Source organism: Syzygium oleosum, unplaced genomic scaffold (genome assembly GCF_021117445.2).
Source record: "Syzygium oleosum isolate NSW1041296 unplaced genomic scaffold, Sole_v2.1 Sole_v2.06, whole genome shotgun sequence".
Lineage (NCBI taxonomy): Eukaryota > Viridiplantae > Streptophyta > Magnoliopsida > Myrtales > Myrtaceae > Syzygium > Syzygium oleosum.
The window spans coordinates 10352263-10369594 of NW_026607490.1; the positions used below are offsets into that span (position 1 = coordinate 10352263).

Genomic DNA, 17332 nt, shown 5'->3' on the forward strand with positions numbered 1-17332 from the left:
GGTGAGATAACCTCTCCATGCATAACACAAATACGTATGGTGAAAGAGGATCACCTTTGACATATTCCTCTGCTCGGAAAGAATTTCTCCATAGTCTCACCATTGCACAAAACTTGCAAGGATGATGATGTGATGCAATTCATAATCAAACCAACCATAAAATCTGGGACAGCTTTGTTTAGGTTATAATAATTTGAACGTTGTTGGAAAACCTTTGTGCATGAGTAGTCCGCGCCTCGCAGTGCACCACTTCGAACGGGGCAAATTTGCCCTGTGAACAATATAATTCTCCCCGAGGAATTTGGCGAGGCACGGAGCAGGGATTTTGGCGGGAGTGGCAGGGGTGGTAATAGGCCCGCCCCTCCCATTTATATATAATTTTTTTTATACTTTATTAATTTAGTATAGATTACAATTAGAAGTAATATAACAAAATATAGTTATTATAAATTTTTTGCATATTTAGTTAAATAATGTAGTTGGTAACAAAACATCACTTATACATACATACATACAAATATATATATATATATATATAGTGCTTAATTTTTTGTCAAAAAGTGGAATATATGAACCAATATATTCAAAAAAATATTTGCTCAAATTTTCACTTATCGTGAGGCGGGCCCCACGGGGCACCATTGCCTTATGCAAGATGATGTGATCCTCGTCCTCATCGTACCCCTTACCCATCCCTACCAATACGTAGGAATTCGGAATTTTTTTTTTGGTCAAAAGGGATTTGAAAATTATTTCGTATCCTATACTCCGTTCGTTTCACGAAAAATATAATATTTCTAGAAAATATTTTCTAGGAAGCCATTTTTCAGGAAAATGACAATATTTTCCGATGTTCGGCCAAAACATGAAAATAAACTGGGAAACAATTTCCGTCGTTCGGTATGGAGAATATTTTTCTCCATACACTACTTTTAATAATTTTTTTATTTTTTAAATCGATTTTTAATTAACTTTTTTCTTTCCTTTTCTTTTTCTTGTTTTTTTTTTTCTGTTCTTTCTCTTTTTTACATTCTTCTCTGGCCAGTCGTTGGCCACGGCGAAGGCCGGCCATAGGCGAGCTCGAGCGTCGCCTGAGAGAGGCGAGGCTCAAGCTCGCCATATTGGTGACGCTCGAGCGTCTCCTGAGGGCGGTGAGGCTTGGGCGTCGCTAGAGGCTAGCGAGCTCGCCGTTGCCTTAAGCTCGCCAGACTCGGGAGGCAGAGGCAAGCTCGCTTGCCTTTGGCATTGCTCGAGCGTCGCCGATCTGACGAGGCCCAAGCCTTGCCGCCCTCAGGCGATACACGAGCTTGCGAGCTGACGGCTCGCTCGCTCGCCTTTGGTGACGCTCAATCATCGCTGATCTGGCGAGGCTTGCCCTCAGGCGATGCTCGAGCTCGCTTGTGGTCGGTCGCCGGCCTTCGCCGTGGCCGATTATCGGCCGGAGAAGAAGGTAAAAAAGAGAAAGAAAAGAAAAAAAGAAAAAGAACAAAGAAAAAGAAAATAAAAAATAATTAAAAATTAGAATTTTTAAAAAACGAAAATAAAAATAAACATAATTAAAATGAATGATGAAAAAAGGAGGAAAGGAAAATGTTTTCCTCTTAAAAAGAGGAAAGAGGAAAACATTTTCCTTTACTTTTGAAAGTGTTTTGTCTATTGAGGGAAAATGTTTTCCACTATTAGTTTATTTTCCGTGAAACGAACGCCGGAAAACCCGAAAAGTATTTTTCCAAAATTTGTTCTCCGTGAAACGAATGGAGCCTTAGATGATATCATTTTGTTTTAAATATAAATTATTGTTGGGCTTACTTTCCAAGTTTTCTAAATGAGAGTTTTACACATATAAATAAGCGTCTTACGTATTTTTTTTTTTATAATCTAGAGACATAGGTAAAGAGATCCGGCTACTTGGAGGCCATGAAACACTCCCAAAGCCCCATGAATCGATTAAGCTCAGACATTTAACTTGTGCAGTTGGTCCTAGTCCAGATCAATTGGCATGTGAGTAATGGAATTCAAATAAGTGATCTCCAATTTTAGAGCTGGAAATGTCCCTAACACCCTAGTTAACTGCGCCAACATTTGGGAAAATGAGGAAATAATTAATGTAATTCGGCTTATCCTTTTAATCAATGCCATAATTATGAGAGAATTTTTGTTGAACTTGCACCTTGAGTGTGTTTGCATATGCGTGCGCGTTTTACGAATTTACTTGTGTTTATCTTGTTTCTGCTGTGTCAATTGGTATCGGAGCCGACGAGATCGTTGGAGAATGGAGCTATGTTTGGTGTCAACAACCATCCTGTTGACGAAGCTCAGGGGACACAAGGTTTTTTTGAAGGCTTTTCCTCGGTTTGAGGTATCTCAACGGACCATGGAGGCAGATATGTGAGGGACTCTAAACATGCTCGCGAAGCGGCTCAGTTTGGGGGGAAAATTCGGAAAAAGGCTAAAGAAGTGGCACCGTGGACTGATAATGCTCTCGGCCAACTGTTTAGAGAGCCCGCTCCGGCGGTCCGGAACAATTATTGATCGGCGGCCTATACAGGGGTAAACCTGATCTGGATGGGAACAGGCCGGGGAGACAATTTCGGAAGTCAGTATGGAGCTTGCAGGATCGTAGTTATGAATACGATTACGATGCTGATCAGTGGGATATTGTGGTGGTGATGACAGTGTGACCATTGGCGGCAAGGGAAGTTCAAGTTAGACACTGATATTCCCGCCATCAATGGACTTCATGGATTGGCTTGCTGAAATGAATCAGTTTTCCAAAATACATGGAGAGTGCCCATCTCTATTCTTCCATGCCATAGGCCTAGCAACCAAGTAAGTATTGGCCCAGCCCACAACAACCCTTGTGGCCTTTAGATCATTCGAAACCAAAACTCGTCTAAATGCACTAATTCCTTGCTGGAATTGGCGAAAACCTAAGCAAGGAATCTCTTTCACTTTTTGTTTATCTGCGCTGTTAAGGTGAATCGTGCTGTTCTAACATGGAAAAAACATTTTAATTCTGAATTTATGTTCTCCTAGGTATTATCCCGTCGCCGAGATGGCCACATTAATGGTGGCCACGGGCCGGTTTCGGCCCGGAACCGGACCAGTCAAACCCAGGCCCGCGGTTTGGAACCGGCCCGGAACTGCCGGTTCCGGGCCCGGTTCCGAAAAAATAAAATAAAATAAAATAAAATAAAATAAATCTGCTGCACTCTGCACTGCAGAGTGGGCAGACTGCAGTGACCCGTTGGCCCAACGGGCAAATTTAAAAAAAAAAAAAAACCCCCCCCAACTCGCCCAGGCGTCCGCAGCAGGGCCTGCACGCTGCACTGCAGGCCCTGCTGCGGGCAAAAAAAAAAAAAAAAAAAATCCCCGCAGCAGGGCCTGCACGTATGCAGGCCCTACTGCGGGCTTGCGGCCCGTTGCCAGCGGGCCAACGCCCAACGGGCAAAAAACTATTAAAAAAAAAAAAAGATAACCGTTGCAAAATTGCAACGGTTATCTTTTCTTTTTTTTTTAATTCTAAATTTTCTTCTCATTTTTTTCTTATAAATTCTCTCAAATTCTCTCAATACTCACAATTCTCTCAAATTCTCTCAATACTCACAATTCTCTCAATAGTCGAAATTCTCTCAAATTCTCTCAATTTTCTCAATACACGCAATTCTTTCTTAATTCTCCCAATTAATTCGCTCAATTCTCTCAATCCACTCGAAAAATGGCAAGTGGAAGTCGAGTGCCAACTGGCAAAGGTAAGAATATCGCGACGGAATCCCATCATTCTTTTGATCCTCGTGAATATGCAGATTTTCAAGATGATGAAATCAACATTTTTCCCGATGTGGAGCGCGTCCCGACGCAAGAAAGTTTTCATCCTCCTGCCGAAATATCTACAACAAAGGAAGGGGAACGGGAATTTACATCTGACATTTGGAATCATTTCACGAAAATGGAAAGGTTTGATATTGGTAAAAAAAGGTATGATATAATTTGTAAATATTGTGGGAAAATATATAAATATACAGGTGGACAAGGATATGGAACATTTAAACGACATCTTAGGAGCAAACATCCAACCGAAACGGGAATCGATATCGGGCAACAACAAATTTCCGGGTACGTCAATCCTAACACTTCCCCTTTATTTCGTTTTAATGAAAAAACTTATAAGGAAGAATTAGGCAAATTTATTTCCGTTGAGCATTTAGCATTTAATTTTGGAGAAAGATTTGGTTTTAATGAATTTGTACAAAAAGCATGTGCTCCACAAGCAAAACGTGTTCCTAGAAATTCAATTAAACGAGTAATTAAAGATCTTTACAAAAATGGAAGAAAAGATTTACAAAACTTTTTTATGCAATTTAATGGATGCGTGCATATAGATAGTGATATTTGGAGTGATCATTGGCAAAATCATTCTTACATGGGCATAACATGTCGTTGGATAGATGACGAGTGGAGTATTCAAAAAAGAGTTATTGCATTTAGAGTTTTCGATGATAAGCATATGGCAAATAATATTTATAGAATAATTAGGCAAATTTTAGAAGAATATTATTTGCTTAACAAAATTTTTTCAATTGGTTTTGATAATGCTGCGGCAAATACCGCTTCAATTGCCGATTTAGAAAATATTTGTAAACCCGCTTTTGGCAGAAAATTTTTTCACATTAGATGTGCTTGTCATGTTTTAAATTTATGTGTACAAGATGGTTTGAAAACTCTTGATATTTTTCTTCAACCAATAAAAACGGCGATTCAATTTTTATGGAAACATCCCCAGAAAATGAAAGAATGGGGTAGATTTTGTAGAGAAAATGGCAAAAGGCCAAAAAGATTTCCAAAAGATGTTCCAACTCGTTGGAATTCTACTTTTCACTTGCTTAATGAATCTTTAGCATATAAAGATTTATTATGTGCATTTATTTCTAATAATATACCTGAGATTAATTTATACCCACAAGAGTGGGATATTTGCCAAAAAATTTTAGACGTTTTAATGGTTTTTAATGATGCAACTTATACTTTGTCCGGTGTTTATTATCCTACTACACATTTATTTTCAGTAGAGTATACTAATATTGTCGGAATTTTTTATGAATATGAAAATGATGTTGAATTGCAACATACTATAGTTGTAATGAAAATGAAGTGGCTACATTATTATAGGGAAATTCCCATTATTTATTTAGTTGCTTGTGTTTTTGATCCGCGTTGCAAATTGGATGGCTTAAATGATTTTTTGCGTACGTATTATCAATGTTTACATTATGATGCGATAAATGTTACAACCATAATACGTGAGGTTAAAAATGTAGTAATAGAATTATATAATGAATTTTATGCTAAATATAATTTAGGTGATATTGGATCTTCTCGATCTACGGAGATACAAAATGACAGTACAGGTAAAATTAGTAGAGGGTACCAACTTTTATTACATAGACAAAAAAAACAAAAGGGAGTAATAGAAAAAATATTTCTGAATTAGAGATTTATCTAACCGTTTCATTTGAGTTTACTGAATCCGAAGGTGGTACAGATTTTTTAATTTTGGATTGGTGGAAGAGGCACGCAAGCCAATATCCAATCCTTTCTCTTATTGGAAAACAGATTTTTTCAACCCCTTGTTCCACAGTTGCGGTCGAACAAGCATTCAGTGCCGGAGGTAATATTTTGGACGAACATCGTTCAAAATTATCTCCAAAATCAGTGGAGATTCAAGCTTGTGTTGCTGATTGGACGAAGGCTCAATACCGGCAACAAGAGATAGATCAGAATAATGAATCCAAATTCTTTAACGACGGAGATACTACCGGTACCGGTACCGGTACTGGAACGGGTAGTGCCGATTGAGGGTAAAAGAACTATTGGAGTTGGCAAATATTTCGGGAATCCTTGTTTCTCATATCGGGTATGCCCACGTGAGCTTAGGGAAACCGAAATATAATCCGACGACATGTGACCTCTGGTCCCCTGCGCACGGAATGCTTAGGTTTTAGGGTCATTTTAGGGCTTATATATTGTGCTCCTTTTTTTTATAAATCGTTGTAACGAATTATAATGTGCTAAATGATAATTTATTAAGTTCAAGCCCTCTCTTTCTCTCTTGTCTTTTTGTCCCCAAATTTGATTACAATTTACATTTTAATTACAATTTATATTGAATAATGTTCCGTCACCGGAACATTAACTTTTTTATTATTTTCTTTTCTGTTTTTTTATTTTCCTTTTCCTTTTCTTATTTTTTTTTCTTTTCTTACTCCGCCGGCCATAGCCGGGCCGGCGGAGGTTGCCGGCCTCAGGCGAGGCCGCCCTCGTCGGCGTCGGGCGAGGCTGGCCTCACCAGATCGGGCGAGGGCTCGACCTCGCCGGCGTCGGGCGAGGCCGACCTCGCCCGGTTCTTTGCGTCGGGCGAGGCGGCCTCGCCTGCAGCGGCGGGGCCGGCCTCGGCCGGCGCCGGCGAGCTCGACCTCGACCCGCCGCAGACGAGGTCGGCCTCTGCCGGCGTCGGCGAGGTCGAGCCTCGCCGGATCCGGCGAGGGCTCGACCTCGCCGGCGTTGAGCGAGGCCGACCTCGCCTCGCCCGGTGAGGTCGGCCTCGGCCGGCGAGCCTCGCCAGATCCGGCGTGGTTCGAGCTCGCCGGCGTCGGGCGAGGCCGACCTCGCCCTGGCCAGCGAGGCCGGCCTCGGCGGACGCCGGCGAGGCTTGACCTCGCCCGCCCAGCGAGGCCGGCCTCGGCCGACGCCGGAGAGGCTCGACCTCGCCAGATCTGGCGAGGCCGGCCTCGCCCAGCCCAGGCGAGGGTGGCCCTCACCCAACCCAGGCGAGGGCGGCCCTCGCCCGATGCCGGCGAGGCCGGCGACCTCCGCCGGCCCCGGCTATGGCCGGCGGAGGAAGAAAAGAAAAAAAAAAAATGAACCGGCCCGGAACCGGTTCCGAACCGACCGGTTCCGAACCGAACCTGAACCGGAACCGGAACCGGCCCGGAACCGGAACCGCCAGGGGAGGTTCCGGTTCCGGTTCATGCTTGGCCACGAACCGGAACCGGTCGGTTCCGAACTGGAACCGGTCGGTTCCGAACCGTGGCCATGACTAGGCCACATGCCATTATAATCGTGGAAACTGTTGTGTGAACACCACCGGTATTTTACGTAAGTAAGAATTATTCGACCAAGTAAGGTTACGAATAAATGCTATGAAGTAGAGATTGGAAAATTAGTTTTGGGGGGGGGGGGGGGGTAAATGAGAGTAAAACAGCTCACAAGCCAAAACAGAGGGCCAACTACCAATACAACTTGTTTGGCATGATGGGTCATACATTTGACTCTGGAGTTATTCATCTGTTGTGTGTGTTCTTCTTGGTCATGCCATTGATGCCATTAATAGCATTGAAAATCCACTTGTTGGATCGTGTAAAAAATCCAACTTTACCATCCTCTTTTTCACTATATATACACCTAATTGCTGTGCTTGTTTGAAATGGCATTGATTAGAGCTTTCTCTCCATCTTGATCTAAACTTTGCTATCTCCTCTTCCACAGAAGTAATGGCATAGCATAGAGATCTTCATCTATTTATATCATAGAAATCTTCATGCGTGTTCATGATCTCTATCTTAGATTTTTCTCTCCTTTTTTTCTTTTTATACCTAGAATTATTTTCCATTCATCATTTCACCCATATAATGTGTTTTTTTGCCATTCATCGTTTCATCATTTTAATAAACAATGTCATCATTTTCTTTCTTGCATTGAAATTGAGATGGAAGCTATGATATCTTCTTGTTTTACATTTTTTGTATAAAAACAGCAACCGGTTTTCCCGAAAGAGCACAACAGTAGAGAAAACTGAACTACTCTAATACTATAAGCCATGCATATGAAATGCTAAAAATTTTAAAGTTGTTGCACGCTAAAAACAAGACCAAAACCAACCATAATCAAATACCAAAGTGGCTGTGATTAACCATATCTCTGATCATTCATCTTATACGATCTTCAATCTTTTCAATTTGTTTTCCAGGAAAACCATCCTGCTTAATTAGGTGCTCCAGCGACACGATTCAATGGCGAGCCCCAGCACTAGGATCGATGGTGGACGTGACAAGGACAGTGATAATTCTGGATCCATGAGAGAAAAGTTATCCGTGTTGATTGTGGATGATGACGTGCTCGAGTGTAGAGTACATGAGATGCTTGTTAGCGAGCTCAAAGTAGCAAAAGAAGTCCAGACTGAAATGGCCACAAATAAGGAGGCCTTGGATCTTCACCTTTCTGGTCCATCTTTTGATATTATCCTCATGGACATTGATTCGCCCATCATGGATGGCCCTGAAGTAAGAATTAATTAACTCTTCATTCTATCTTATATTTGACGCATATTTATGAACAATATCAATTGCACATAAAATGTACGATTTCTTCCTTGTATTCATGTGTGAAGGTGACGGAGAAGCTGCGAGCGAATGGAGTGAAGAGCATGATCGTGGGATTGACTTCGCAGAACGCCGAAGCGGACAAGGCAGCTTTCATGGCGACGGGTCTGGATGAGTGCCTTGAGAAGCCATTGACTGTTGAGAAGATCAAGTCTCTTGTTGAAACCCTAGAGAAGGACAACTAGAGATGTGAGCACCAGCTTATACCTAAAGGAGGAATAATGAGTGATCATGCGAAATATAGAGTTATAGGGTTCATATAGTTATTTTGATTATATAGATCTATGACTGAGCATGGTACATGAGTTTTGTAACTATGCAAGTCATTTGCTGACTATATTACTGCTTATTAATCAAGGGAAGTTATGAAAATTATAAGTGTTTATGCTCTCTCTTGCGTGATGGACATTGTTAGCTGTTATTGAGATCATGAGGATTTACTGTCTGTTGTCCAAATATTTTTTTCCTATAATCTTGTAGTTTTTATTTGGTTTTCAGTTTTTCGTCAATTAGTTATGGACTTATGTTTAATTTTCTGATAGCAAACTCCCACAGATTTTGGGGACCATTCTTGTGTGCAATAGAATAAGTTCATAGCGAAAACATATAATGCGCCCAAGTTTTTAACATTTGGTAGAAATGCACTCTTTTGCTGCACAAAAGTTGATGAGTTTAGTATTTATATACGATAAGCTCATCGCTGATGTTTTGATCATTTAGTGCATTAAGTTTCTTGTTTGTCATATAATACTCATGTGAGTTTTTCTTTTTCCCAAGCATGGTTCCTGGGAGGTAGGGAATAAGATACTGTTCTCCCTAGCTGCCACTTCTCACCAGCCTAATGAAAAGAAGGTTTTAGTTCCACTTTGTTTATGAGAATTTAATGATATTCCAGCTGCTTCCAGAGCTTATAAGACACGGTTTGCTTGAGGATTAAGGGTGCAATATTTCGAGATATAGTTTATTCAGCAAGTTGCCCTGCAGATTACCAAGTTTTCAGAAGTTGAATCTATTTTCCCTTCTCAACTCCAGGGATGAACTGCTCTATAACAATTAAGATGACTCGGTGATTGGTTAGATTTCCTCTCCTCCAGAGAGAAGAAGGCACATCATCTGATATGGAAGTGGTCTTCGATAACTTCTACATCCTTGTATTCTTCTTCACTTTTCTTGTACAAAACCAAAACTCTCTAGCATCATCTCAAAGCAGCAAGATCAAGTATAGACCATTTTTTGTTCGACAATCTGATGTCTCAAAAATATTGAATTGGTTATCTAGGTTGCAAAAGGAAAATTATATCCATATCTATCTTCATCCTGAAAATAATCTTGTTCTTGATATCCCCATGTTTGGTACCAAATACCGAAGTTCTTAGCATTTACTTGGTTGCAATGCATTCTTTCCTTGCACTAAAATTGATAAAATTGGTATTCCTGTGTAAACAGTAAGCTCGTCACTGCAGTTTTGATCATTTAATGTAGTTGGTGCCTCATTCATCGGGAGATTCTTTTCTGTAACTTTTTTTCCCCGAGAACGGTTTGTGGATGGTAGGGAAAAAGATATCGTTCTTCTCCCAAGCTGCCACTTCTATGCAGCGTCATGGAAAGAAAGTTTTAGTTCCAGTGTGTTTAAGTTTACTGATATTCCAGAGGCTTCCAGAGCTTATAAGACATGGCTTCGTTGAGGATTATGGGTGAAATTATCTCTTTCCTAGGCAGGTCGTTATTCACCAATAAGCCCACTTACACCTCTGTTTGCTCTCATCTTCACTTTACTTATTATAAAAAAATAGGTGAAATAAGTAATAGCATCCATTATCCCCATATTTTTTTTTTGGCTAGAAAATCCATTATCCCCATATTTCTCCAGTGGCCATTGGTATTCTAATTGAAGTTGCAATGTTGATATCATCAAGAAAGGGTGATGCTAACATATCTCGTTCATGGTTTTGTCGAGTCCTAAAATCATTTATACACCTCAATACGTGTTTGAACGAGAGTTCATTTCACACTCCATGGTTTGAGAAATATCACGTGACAAGTCATTCTAGGGGAAAACGAATTCCGCTGACTTGAGCAGGTTTAGATTTGGCTTCAACCAGGCATTTCGATTTTATACTGTCAAATGAAAGGCCACTTTAGAAAACATTTTTTAGCTACTTTCGTTCTAAAGGCAAAAGAAACAAGAAGGAAATTAAAATCTTCTTACTCAAATAGCTTTAAGTTAAGTTGAGCTTTGGCAATAGCTGTAATTTGTCAATTGGCTATTATTAGTGGAAATCACTAACTAAGACCAGATTTGACATACTGAACAGGAAAGCTGCTCTGGAACTTCACTTTCCTGGATAATGATGGACAGCTTGCCAGCTTTTTCGATTCCTAGGGCTGTATATGCAACTGTAAGGGATCATTGATGTTTCTTTCAAACACTCTTTTGCGCAATTTGAAGACAATTGGAAACCGGCATTTGTTTAGGTAACAAATTCTTTTTTGCGATACAGTTACAAGAGCATCATGAATTTGATCTGGCAATCACATAATCTTAGATGACAAGTTTCCAATTTCTGCATAATTTAGATGTCATCACAATTTCCAGGCAGGGTGCGCATTTTCTCATCTTCGTCACAAGAGAGAGAGAGAGAGAGAGAGAGATTATAACATCATGAATTTCGACCCATTTCCGGGATCGATGAGATTGATATTATTCTCATTTAATTTTAGTAAGTCTCGCCCGGAATTGAGCGCTCTCGGGATACTAACCGGAAGGGAATGGCTAATTAGGAAAACGGTACGTGGACCAGGGACCCGATCGCAAATTGGGCACCGATTCCAAGAAACGACGAGGAAATATTTTGGGCCAATGCGGGCCGATCCTAGGGAGGTGACGGATTTAGTTTGGCCAATGATGTACGATCGGATCGCGGGTGATTCCGCACGACCGAGAGTACGTGTGGCGAACAAATCCCGAACTTAACCCGAACGATCGCTACCTCCGGAACTAGCGATAAATCCTCGCGTTCTCCCGATAATCGAGACCGTCACGACTCGAGTAATCCTAGGTCGATACGCGTAACCCCCTAAGCAGCCGCCCGTTAGTGAGAGACCCTAAAATTGTAATCGAGCAATTTTGATCGTAAAATTGGATCCGGACTTAGGCGTCGAATTTCGGGGTCGTGCGCGACTATTTTACGAGGACGACGTCATTTTAGTGTGACCAATGAAATTTGGGGTCGGTATGGTCGAAAAATGGAAATTCGGTCTAGGACCGGAAAATTACAATTTTGCCCCTAGGCCTATTTTTGGGTATTCCGAATTTTGGGGATTTTGGAAATTAAATTTGGGGATTAATTGTGGATAAATATCAGCCCCAAAAGATTGGACCAAAACGCCCTTGGATATTTTGGCTTGGATTAATGAGGACCAAGTGTTTTAGGGGCAAAATTGGAATTTGGAAAGTTTGGTCAAATCACTATTTAAGACCAATATCTCTCTCTCTCCTCATTTCTTCCCCTCCTCTCCTCTCTCCCTCACCGAACCATCTCCCCCTTTTGCTCGGCCGTGAGGATCACCGCCGGAGCCGCTCGCCGGAGCAAGCTGCCACCGCCGGAGCAAGCCGCCACCGCCGTGCCGTCGCCGTACGCCGATCGCCGCCGCCGTGAGCCGCCGGCCAGCCGTTCCCTCTTCCCGCTTTAGCCGAGTTAGTCTAGAGTTCGGATAAGTCACGCCCTAAACTCTATTTAGGATATCGGGTATTAACGGACTCGTTTAGGTGCGGTTTAGGGTAGTTTAGGGGTTGATGAAAGTGATTGTAAATGGATTAGAGGAGAGCTTGATCCCTTGTTGTGTTTATGGATGTTCATGTGGCTGGTGGATGATAGTTTGGACATGGTGGAATGAGTTTTGGCGGTTGAAATTCGATAGAAATCAATTAGGATTTGAATCCTTGAGGTTTGGTGTGATTCTCGGATTTGCGGTTACTGTACCTGTTCGGTTTGCTATTTTTGTGGAGAATTTTGTGGGCCGAATTTGAGGAAGTTTTCTTTATGAAAGTTGCTCCCAACTTTAAGTTTGGAATTTTTGGAGGCCATTTGGGTCGCACGAAAACGCATTTTTAGACCGTCTTAAAACTGCCCGGAACACTGTTCATCCCGACCTTCTTGTTTTGCTGAATTTTTATAAAATTTTCCAGATCTATTTTAAATAAATTTCCTTCACAAAAGTTGTTGACGACTTTCATTTCTATGACATATAAAAATTTCAAAGATTTTCAAGGTGATTTGGGTGTTGAAAGAAATGTATTTTGAGGACAAAATAGTCTGTTAGAGCGAACTGATTCTGGTCTGATTTCGAAGGACAAAAAGGTATGGTTGCAGATTGAAGCGGATTTCGTGTTCTTCATAAGAAATGTTTACCAAGATGTTTTTTTTATGATATATACAAAATTTAGAATTTTTGGAGTTCGTTTACTATTTATTTTGATGAGATTTCAGTCACTGTGTAAACTGCCCAGATTTACCCTGATTCTATGGATGTTCATTTTTATGAGCAAGAAATTGTGTGTGACCGCGTGCCAAGTATGTGTGGCCGTGTGGCGTGATTGTGTGATGGTAATGTGTGTTGGCATAAGGCATGTGTGGCGTGGGATTGTGTGGCCGTGTGTGATGTGTGACCGTGTGGCACGTGTGGTATGATGGTATGAGATGATTGGAATGGTCTGAAAAGTGGTACCCTGAGGCGTGTTCGTTTACGCGGGGTAGGATCCGTCCTGAGGCGTGTACGTTTACGCGGGACGATGTCGTCCCTGACGAGGTGATGATGCCCGGCCCGATGGGGTGACGATGCCTGATGAGGTCAGAAGACCGTTGGCCTGATGGGTTTTACGCGGGCGCGGTAGTGAAGGCAAGTTGAGTGTAGGATTCCGTCCTGAGGCGTGTTCGTTTACGCGGGACGATGCCGTCCCTGACGAGGTGACGATGCCCGGCCCGACGGGGTGACGATGCCTGACGAGGTCAGAAGACCGTTGGCCTGATGCGTTTTACGCGGGCGCGGTAGTGGTGGAAAAGTTGGGAATGAGCTGGACTTGGCTTGACGTGTGAGGATTGCGAAAGTTGACGCATGGCGTGAGTTAGTGTGCGAGTGTGGTTGTATCGTGTGATGTAGTGCTCGATTATGGGGTAAAAACTACTAGGCATGGTATGGGACGTACCCAAGTGGGTTTTTCCTTATAATCGAGGCACGCGCGATTGTGATGCATTGATGCATGTGAATTCATATTACATGCTTTGGTGTTGCGACATGCATGATGCATCATTGTGGCATGTTGGCTGTATTATTATCTGACGTGCATGGAGGTGTATGAACAATCTCAGGTAGGTTCGCGTGTGATTGTTAGTATGATTGGTTGTTTGTGTTAGGTATGTGTTGTCTGGAGGTACGTGATAGCCTATGTGGGGTTTAGGGGTGTACTTATTGAGATGTAATCTCATGGTTGTTTCAACCAAACATTTCAGAACCCCGGTCTGAACAATGAACCTTCCGCCGCCACCGCAGCGTTTTGCAATACCATTGCACGCCGACATTAACGTGGTAGAGTACCCGACAGACGAGCAGGAGACTCAGGAGGATTCAGATTCAGAGAGCGAAGAATCAGACTCGGAGTGGACGTCAAGTAGAGGGCGTAGGGGCAAGTGTAGGGGTTGTGAAATAGGCTTTTGAAGTGTACTATTTTGGTAATAGGATACCCAGGTTATCGATCCTTTTTGATATCGGTGGTATGTAGTGTGGCGGTGCGGTGTGCTGGTAAATATGTGGTTTTGTAAATTGTGGATATTATATAAGTTTGAATGAGAAATGAATATGTGCATTCTCCCCGATTACCCCAGTTATTATCGTCCGGGTATTGGTGGTTTCCGCTGTTGATATAAATCTCTAATAAGTTTAATTTGGGTCGGCGATACCCTGGGATGTCGCATTATTCGACCAGAGAAGTGTGTCGCGTGCTCGAAGGGGTTCGGGGCGTGACAGAGATGATGTTAAAGAACTATCTTTTATTATAAACTGGCCATACATGACGTACATAAGTATACCATGATATAACGTATGGTCAAGTAATTATTCTTCCAAGCAACCTTTTATTCTGTTTAATCTTTCTTTTTATTGTTGGCCATACATTCCGTTTAATTGTTGTCATACCAAAACTGCGCCCGGAGGTAGTCGACCACCTTCTTGTCCACTTGGAAGGCCTTGGTGAGAACATCATCAGAAATGGGTGGCTTTGCTCCGAAGACGGCATTAGCAATGGTAATGACTCCTGGGTTTTGGCTGCTAAGACCAGCAAAGGCCAGTGCGTATGTGTTTCCGATATTCAACTGAAAGTGAATGAGACCGATTGGGAACACAAACACATCCCCCTTGTACAGGACTTTGGTGAAGAGAGTGTTGTTTAATTGGTTGGATGTGACGAAGCCAACAAGTAGCGTACCCTCCACCACGACCAGAAGCTCGGTGCCACGAGGGTGAGTGTGGGGAGGATTGAGGCCGCCGGGAGCGAAGTCAAGGCGAGCCATGGATATTCCAAGAGTGTTGAGTCCTGCAAATTGGTCGACGAAAGCCGGTGTGACTTTCGATCCGAGTGGATTCGCTGTGTTTCCGGGATTCCTAAACCCCATAAAGAGGAAATCATCAGCTGTGGCTTGGTCCTTGCAGAACTTTCCATTCACAAATACTGCGTAAGAAACAGAATTCGTGTTATTGCTTCAGCATCATAAGCCAGAATTGAAAGACATGAATAGTGCAAGAATTGCGGACCAACCTCCAGAGTTCAGGTCATTGGTGGCCACGCATATGTCCTGAAGAGGACTCGGGTCATAAGCAAAAGCAGTGGCAGTTGCCAAAGCCAAGATGAGAAAGCTAATCGAAAGACGCTTCATCGTTGGACAGGAAATTGGGCTCTGATCTTGAGTTCAGAAGAATGATTGCTTGAGGAAGGAGTGAGGTGTCTTGCATGGTTAACATGGTGTCTATTTATAGATGTTAGTGCTTGACTCAGTATATTCAACAAATTGCTCTGCAGCTTACCAAGTCTTTAAAGGTTACAATCTTTTCTTCTCCTACTTAAGTCCAAGAACACGTTCCCCAACAAGTGCGTTGACATGGCAGTTGGTCTGATTTCCTCTTCTCCAGCTTAAAGAATTCAAATTCATATGGTATGGAAGTGGTAAGCTCAAATTGTTGCAAACATTTGATAATAATATCTTCACCATTCAACTCTTCAGCATCAACTCAGCGGAGCGTCATCAATCACGAACCATTTCTTCTAACACTTTCCTATCTGAAGAAAGATTGAATGGACAGGCTATGGCTTTTCACATCTATCTTCACCAGGAAAAATTTCAGGTTGATAATTTACCCTGTTAATTTATAATTGGCAGACTTCATTTGATTTAACATACCAGGCACCCAAAGTTCATAACCATATACTAGGTAGCCGTGCACTCTCTTGTTGGACAAACCTAAATAAATAACCTTCCTTTAATGGCCTTACCTGTCAAACGATGCTCGTCTATAACTTTTTCTTCTTTCCAAGAACGGTTCATGGGGAGGTTGGAAATAAGATACTGTCGTTGCATGCTGCCACTGTTTTGCAACCTAATGAACAGAAGTTTTTAGTTTCATGCACAGTACCTTAATCATCTAGAGCTTACAAGACACATTACTTGAGGATGGTGAGTATAATTCATTTACTTTCTTGGACTGGTGAATCTTGCAACTGAATTCTCTTGGAAACTGACGCTTCAGGAAGGTCATGAGTATTCTGTTAGGAAATAACAAAGAATTAAGTTAACCCACCCCAGATTACCAAATTTCATTTTACTGTTTCTAACTTTACAGTTCTTGATGAAGTATAGATCAGGACTCGAGAGTTTGAACAACGAAAGCTTTTACGCAGATCAGGATGATTCAGACGAAGAAATAGCAAATAAACAGAAACCAATACTGTGGTCAGCTCTGCTATGGCCTGGAATCAGCAATACTTCTCAATATAATATGGAGAAATGGGATAGTTGTTGAAGATGTCTGTCAGATGATAGACTTTTTAACTTTTTTCTTTGCCGTGAGCTTCACATCCGGACCGTTGTCGATACCGAAATTTTATGAGATAAGGCTGCGAATGACAACTATTCTATTTCAGAAATCAATTTTTGGCCAGAAATTGATTTTTATTCCTGTACGTGTTTCTGAGCAAAAAAATATGTTTGATAACAACACAAAATTTCTGTTCCTGAAACAAAAATTTGTTTGATAACGGCATAAAATTTCTCCCTCTTGGGTGATCGGCAAGTGGACGGTGGGCGGATGGCTGTGGTGGACGATGGGCAGCTGTAGAGAATGGCGGGGGGAGGCGGCGGCAGACGGCGACGCGGCCGGTGCGGAGGATTGCAGCTAGAGGCGGTCGGCGTCGGGTAGCGGCGGGAGGTGGGTGATGGCCCTCGGCGGGAGGGGGGCGGTGGTGGGAGGAAGGCGGCGGGAGGCGGGCGGGCGGCGGTGTGAGACGGTGGCCAGCGGACTGTGGGCGGCGGCCCACAATGGGTGGCAGCAAGAGGAGGGCGAGAGACGGCGGGCGATGGTGGCCGGCGGTAGAAGATGGCGAACAGTGGGAGACGGTGGCCGGCAAGTGGGCGGCGATGGGCGGTGGGTAGGCGACCGGCTAGTAGTGAGGGCAAGCGATGAGAAGAATTTCTCATTTTTGTTTCAGAAATAGTAAAGTAGAAAATTTTTACTTCTCATTTCTGTTCCAAACCTATTTTTGAAATCAAAATTTGTTCTAGAAATTGAAAAATGAAATTGTGTTACCAAACGGAGTTTTGTTCTAAACGTGTTTCTGGAACAGAAAA

General features: G+C 42.4%; 2 protein-coding genes across 2 annotated transcripts; one reads left to right on the top strand and one right to left on the bottom strand.

Moving 5' to 3' along the window:
* The first annotated feature begins 7428 nt into the window (after nucleotides 1–7428).
* On the top strand, nucleotides 7429–8828 carry LOC115664771 (two-component response regulator 24-like). Its single transcript, XM_030586656.2, has 3 exons — nucleotides 7429–7547; nucleotides 8027–8339; nucleotides 8447–8828. Exons 2-3 carry the CDS (start codon nucleotides 8070–8072, stop codon nucleotides 8621–8623), a joined length of 447 nt encoding a protein of 148 aa, XP_030442516.1. The 5' UTR covers nucleotides 7429–7547; nucleotides 8027–8069; the 3' UTR covers nucleotides 8624–8828.
* Nucleotides 8829–14529: 5701 nt separating this feature from the next.
* Nucleotides 14530–15415, bottom strand: LOC115664772 (germin-like protein subfamily 1 member 7). The gene is made up of 2 exons (XM_030586657.2): nucleotides 15250–15415; nucleotides 14530–15162 (listed from the first exon to the last, which is right to left on the bottom strand). The coding sequence occupies exons 1-2, from the start codon at nucleotides 15365–15367 to the stop codon at nucleotides 14615–14617; spliced, it is 666 nt and encodes a 221-aa protein (XP_030442517.1). The 5' UTR covers nucleotides 15368–15415; the 3' UTR covers nucleotides 14530–14614.
* Nucleotides 15416–17332: the final 1917 nt, after the last annotated feature.

Coding starts and splice junctions, on each gene's coding strand:
- LOC115664772 (XM_030586657.2), bottom strand. CDS start 15,367: ATGAAGCGTCTTTCGATTAGCTTTCTCATCTTGGCTTTGGCAACTGCC. Junction 15,163..15,249: donor CAATGACCTGAACTCTGGAG/GTTGGTCCGCAA, acceptor TTTCTTACGCAG/TATTTGTGAATGGAAAGTTC.
- LOC115664771 (XM_030586656.2), top strand. CDS start 8,070: ATGGCGAGCCCCAGCACTAGGATCGATGGTGGACGTGACAAGGACAGT. Junction 8,340..8,446: donor CCATCATGGATGGCCCTGAA/GTAAGAATTAAT, acceptor TCATGTGTGAAG/GTGACGGAGAAGCTGCGAGC.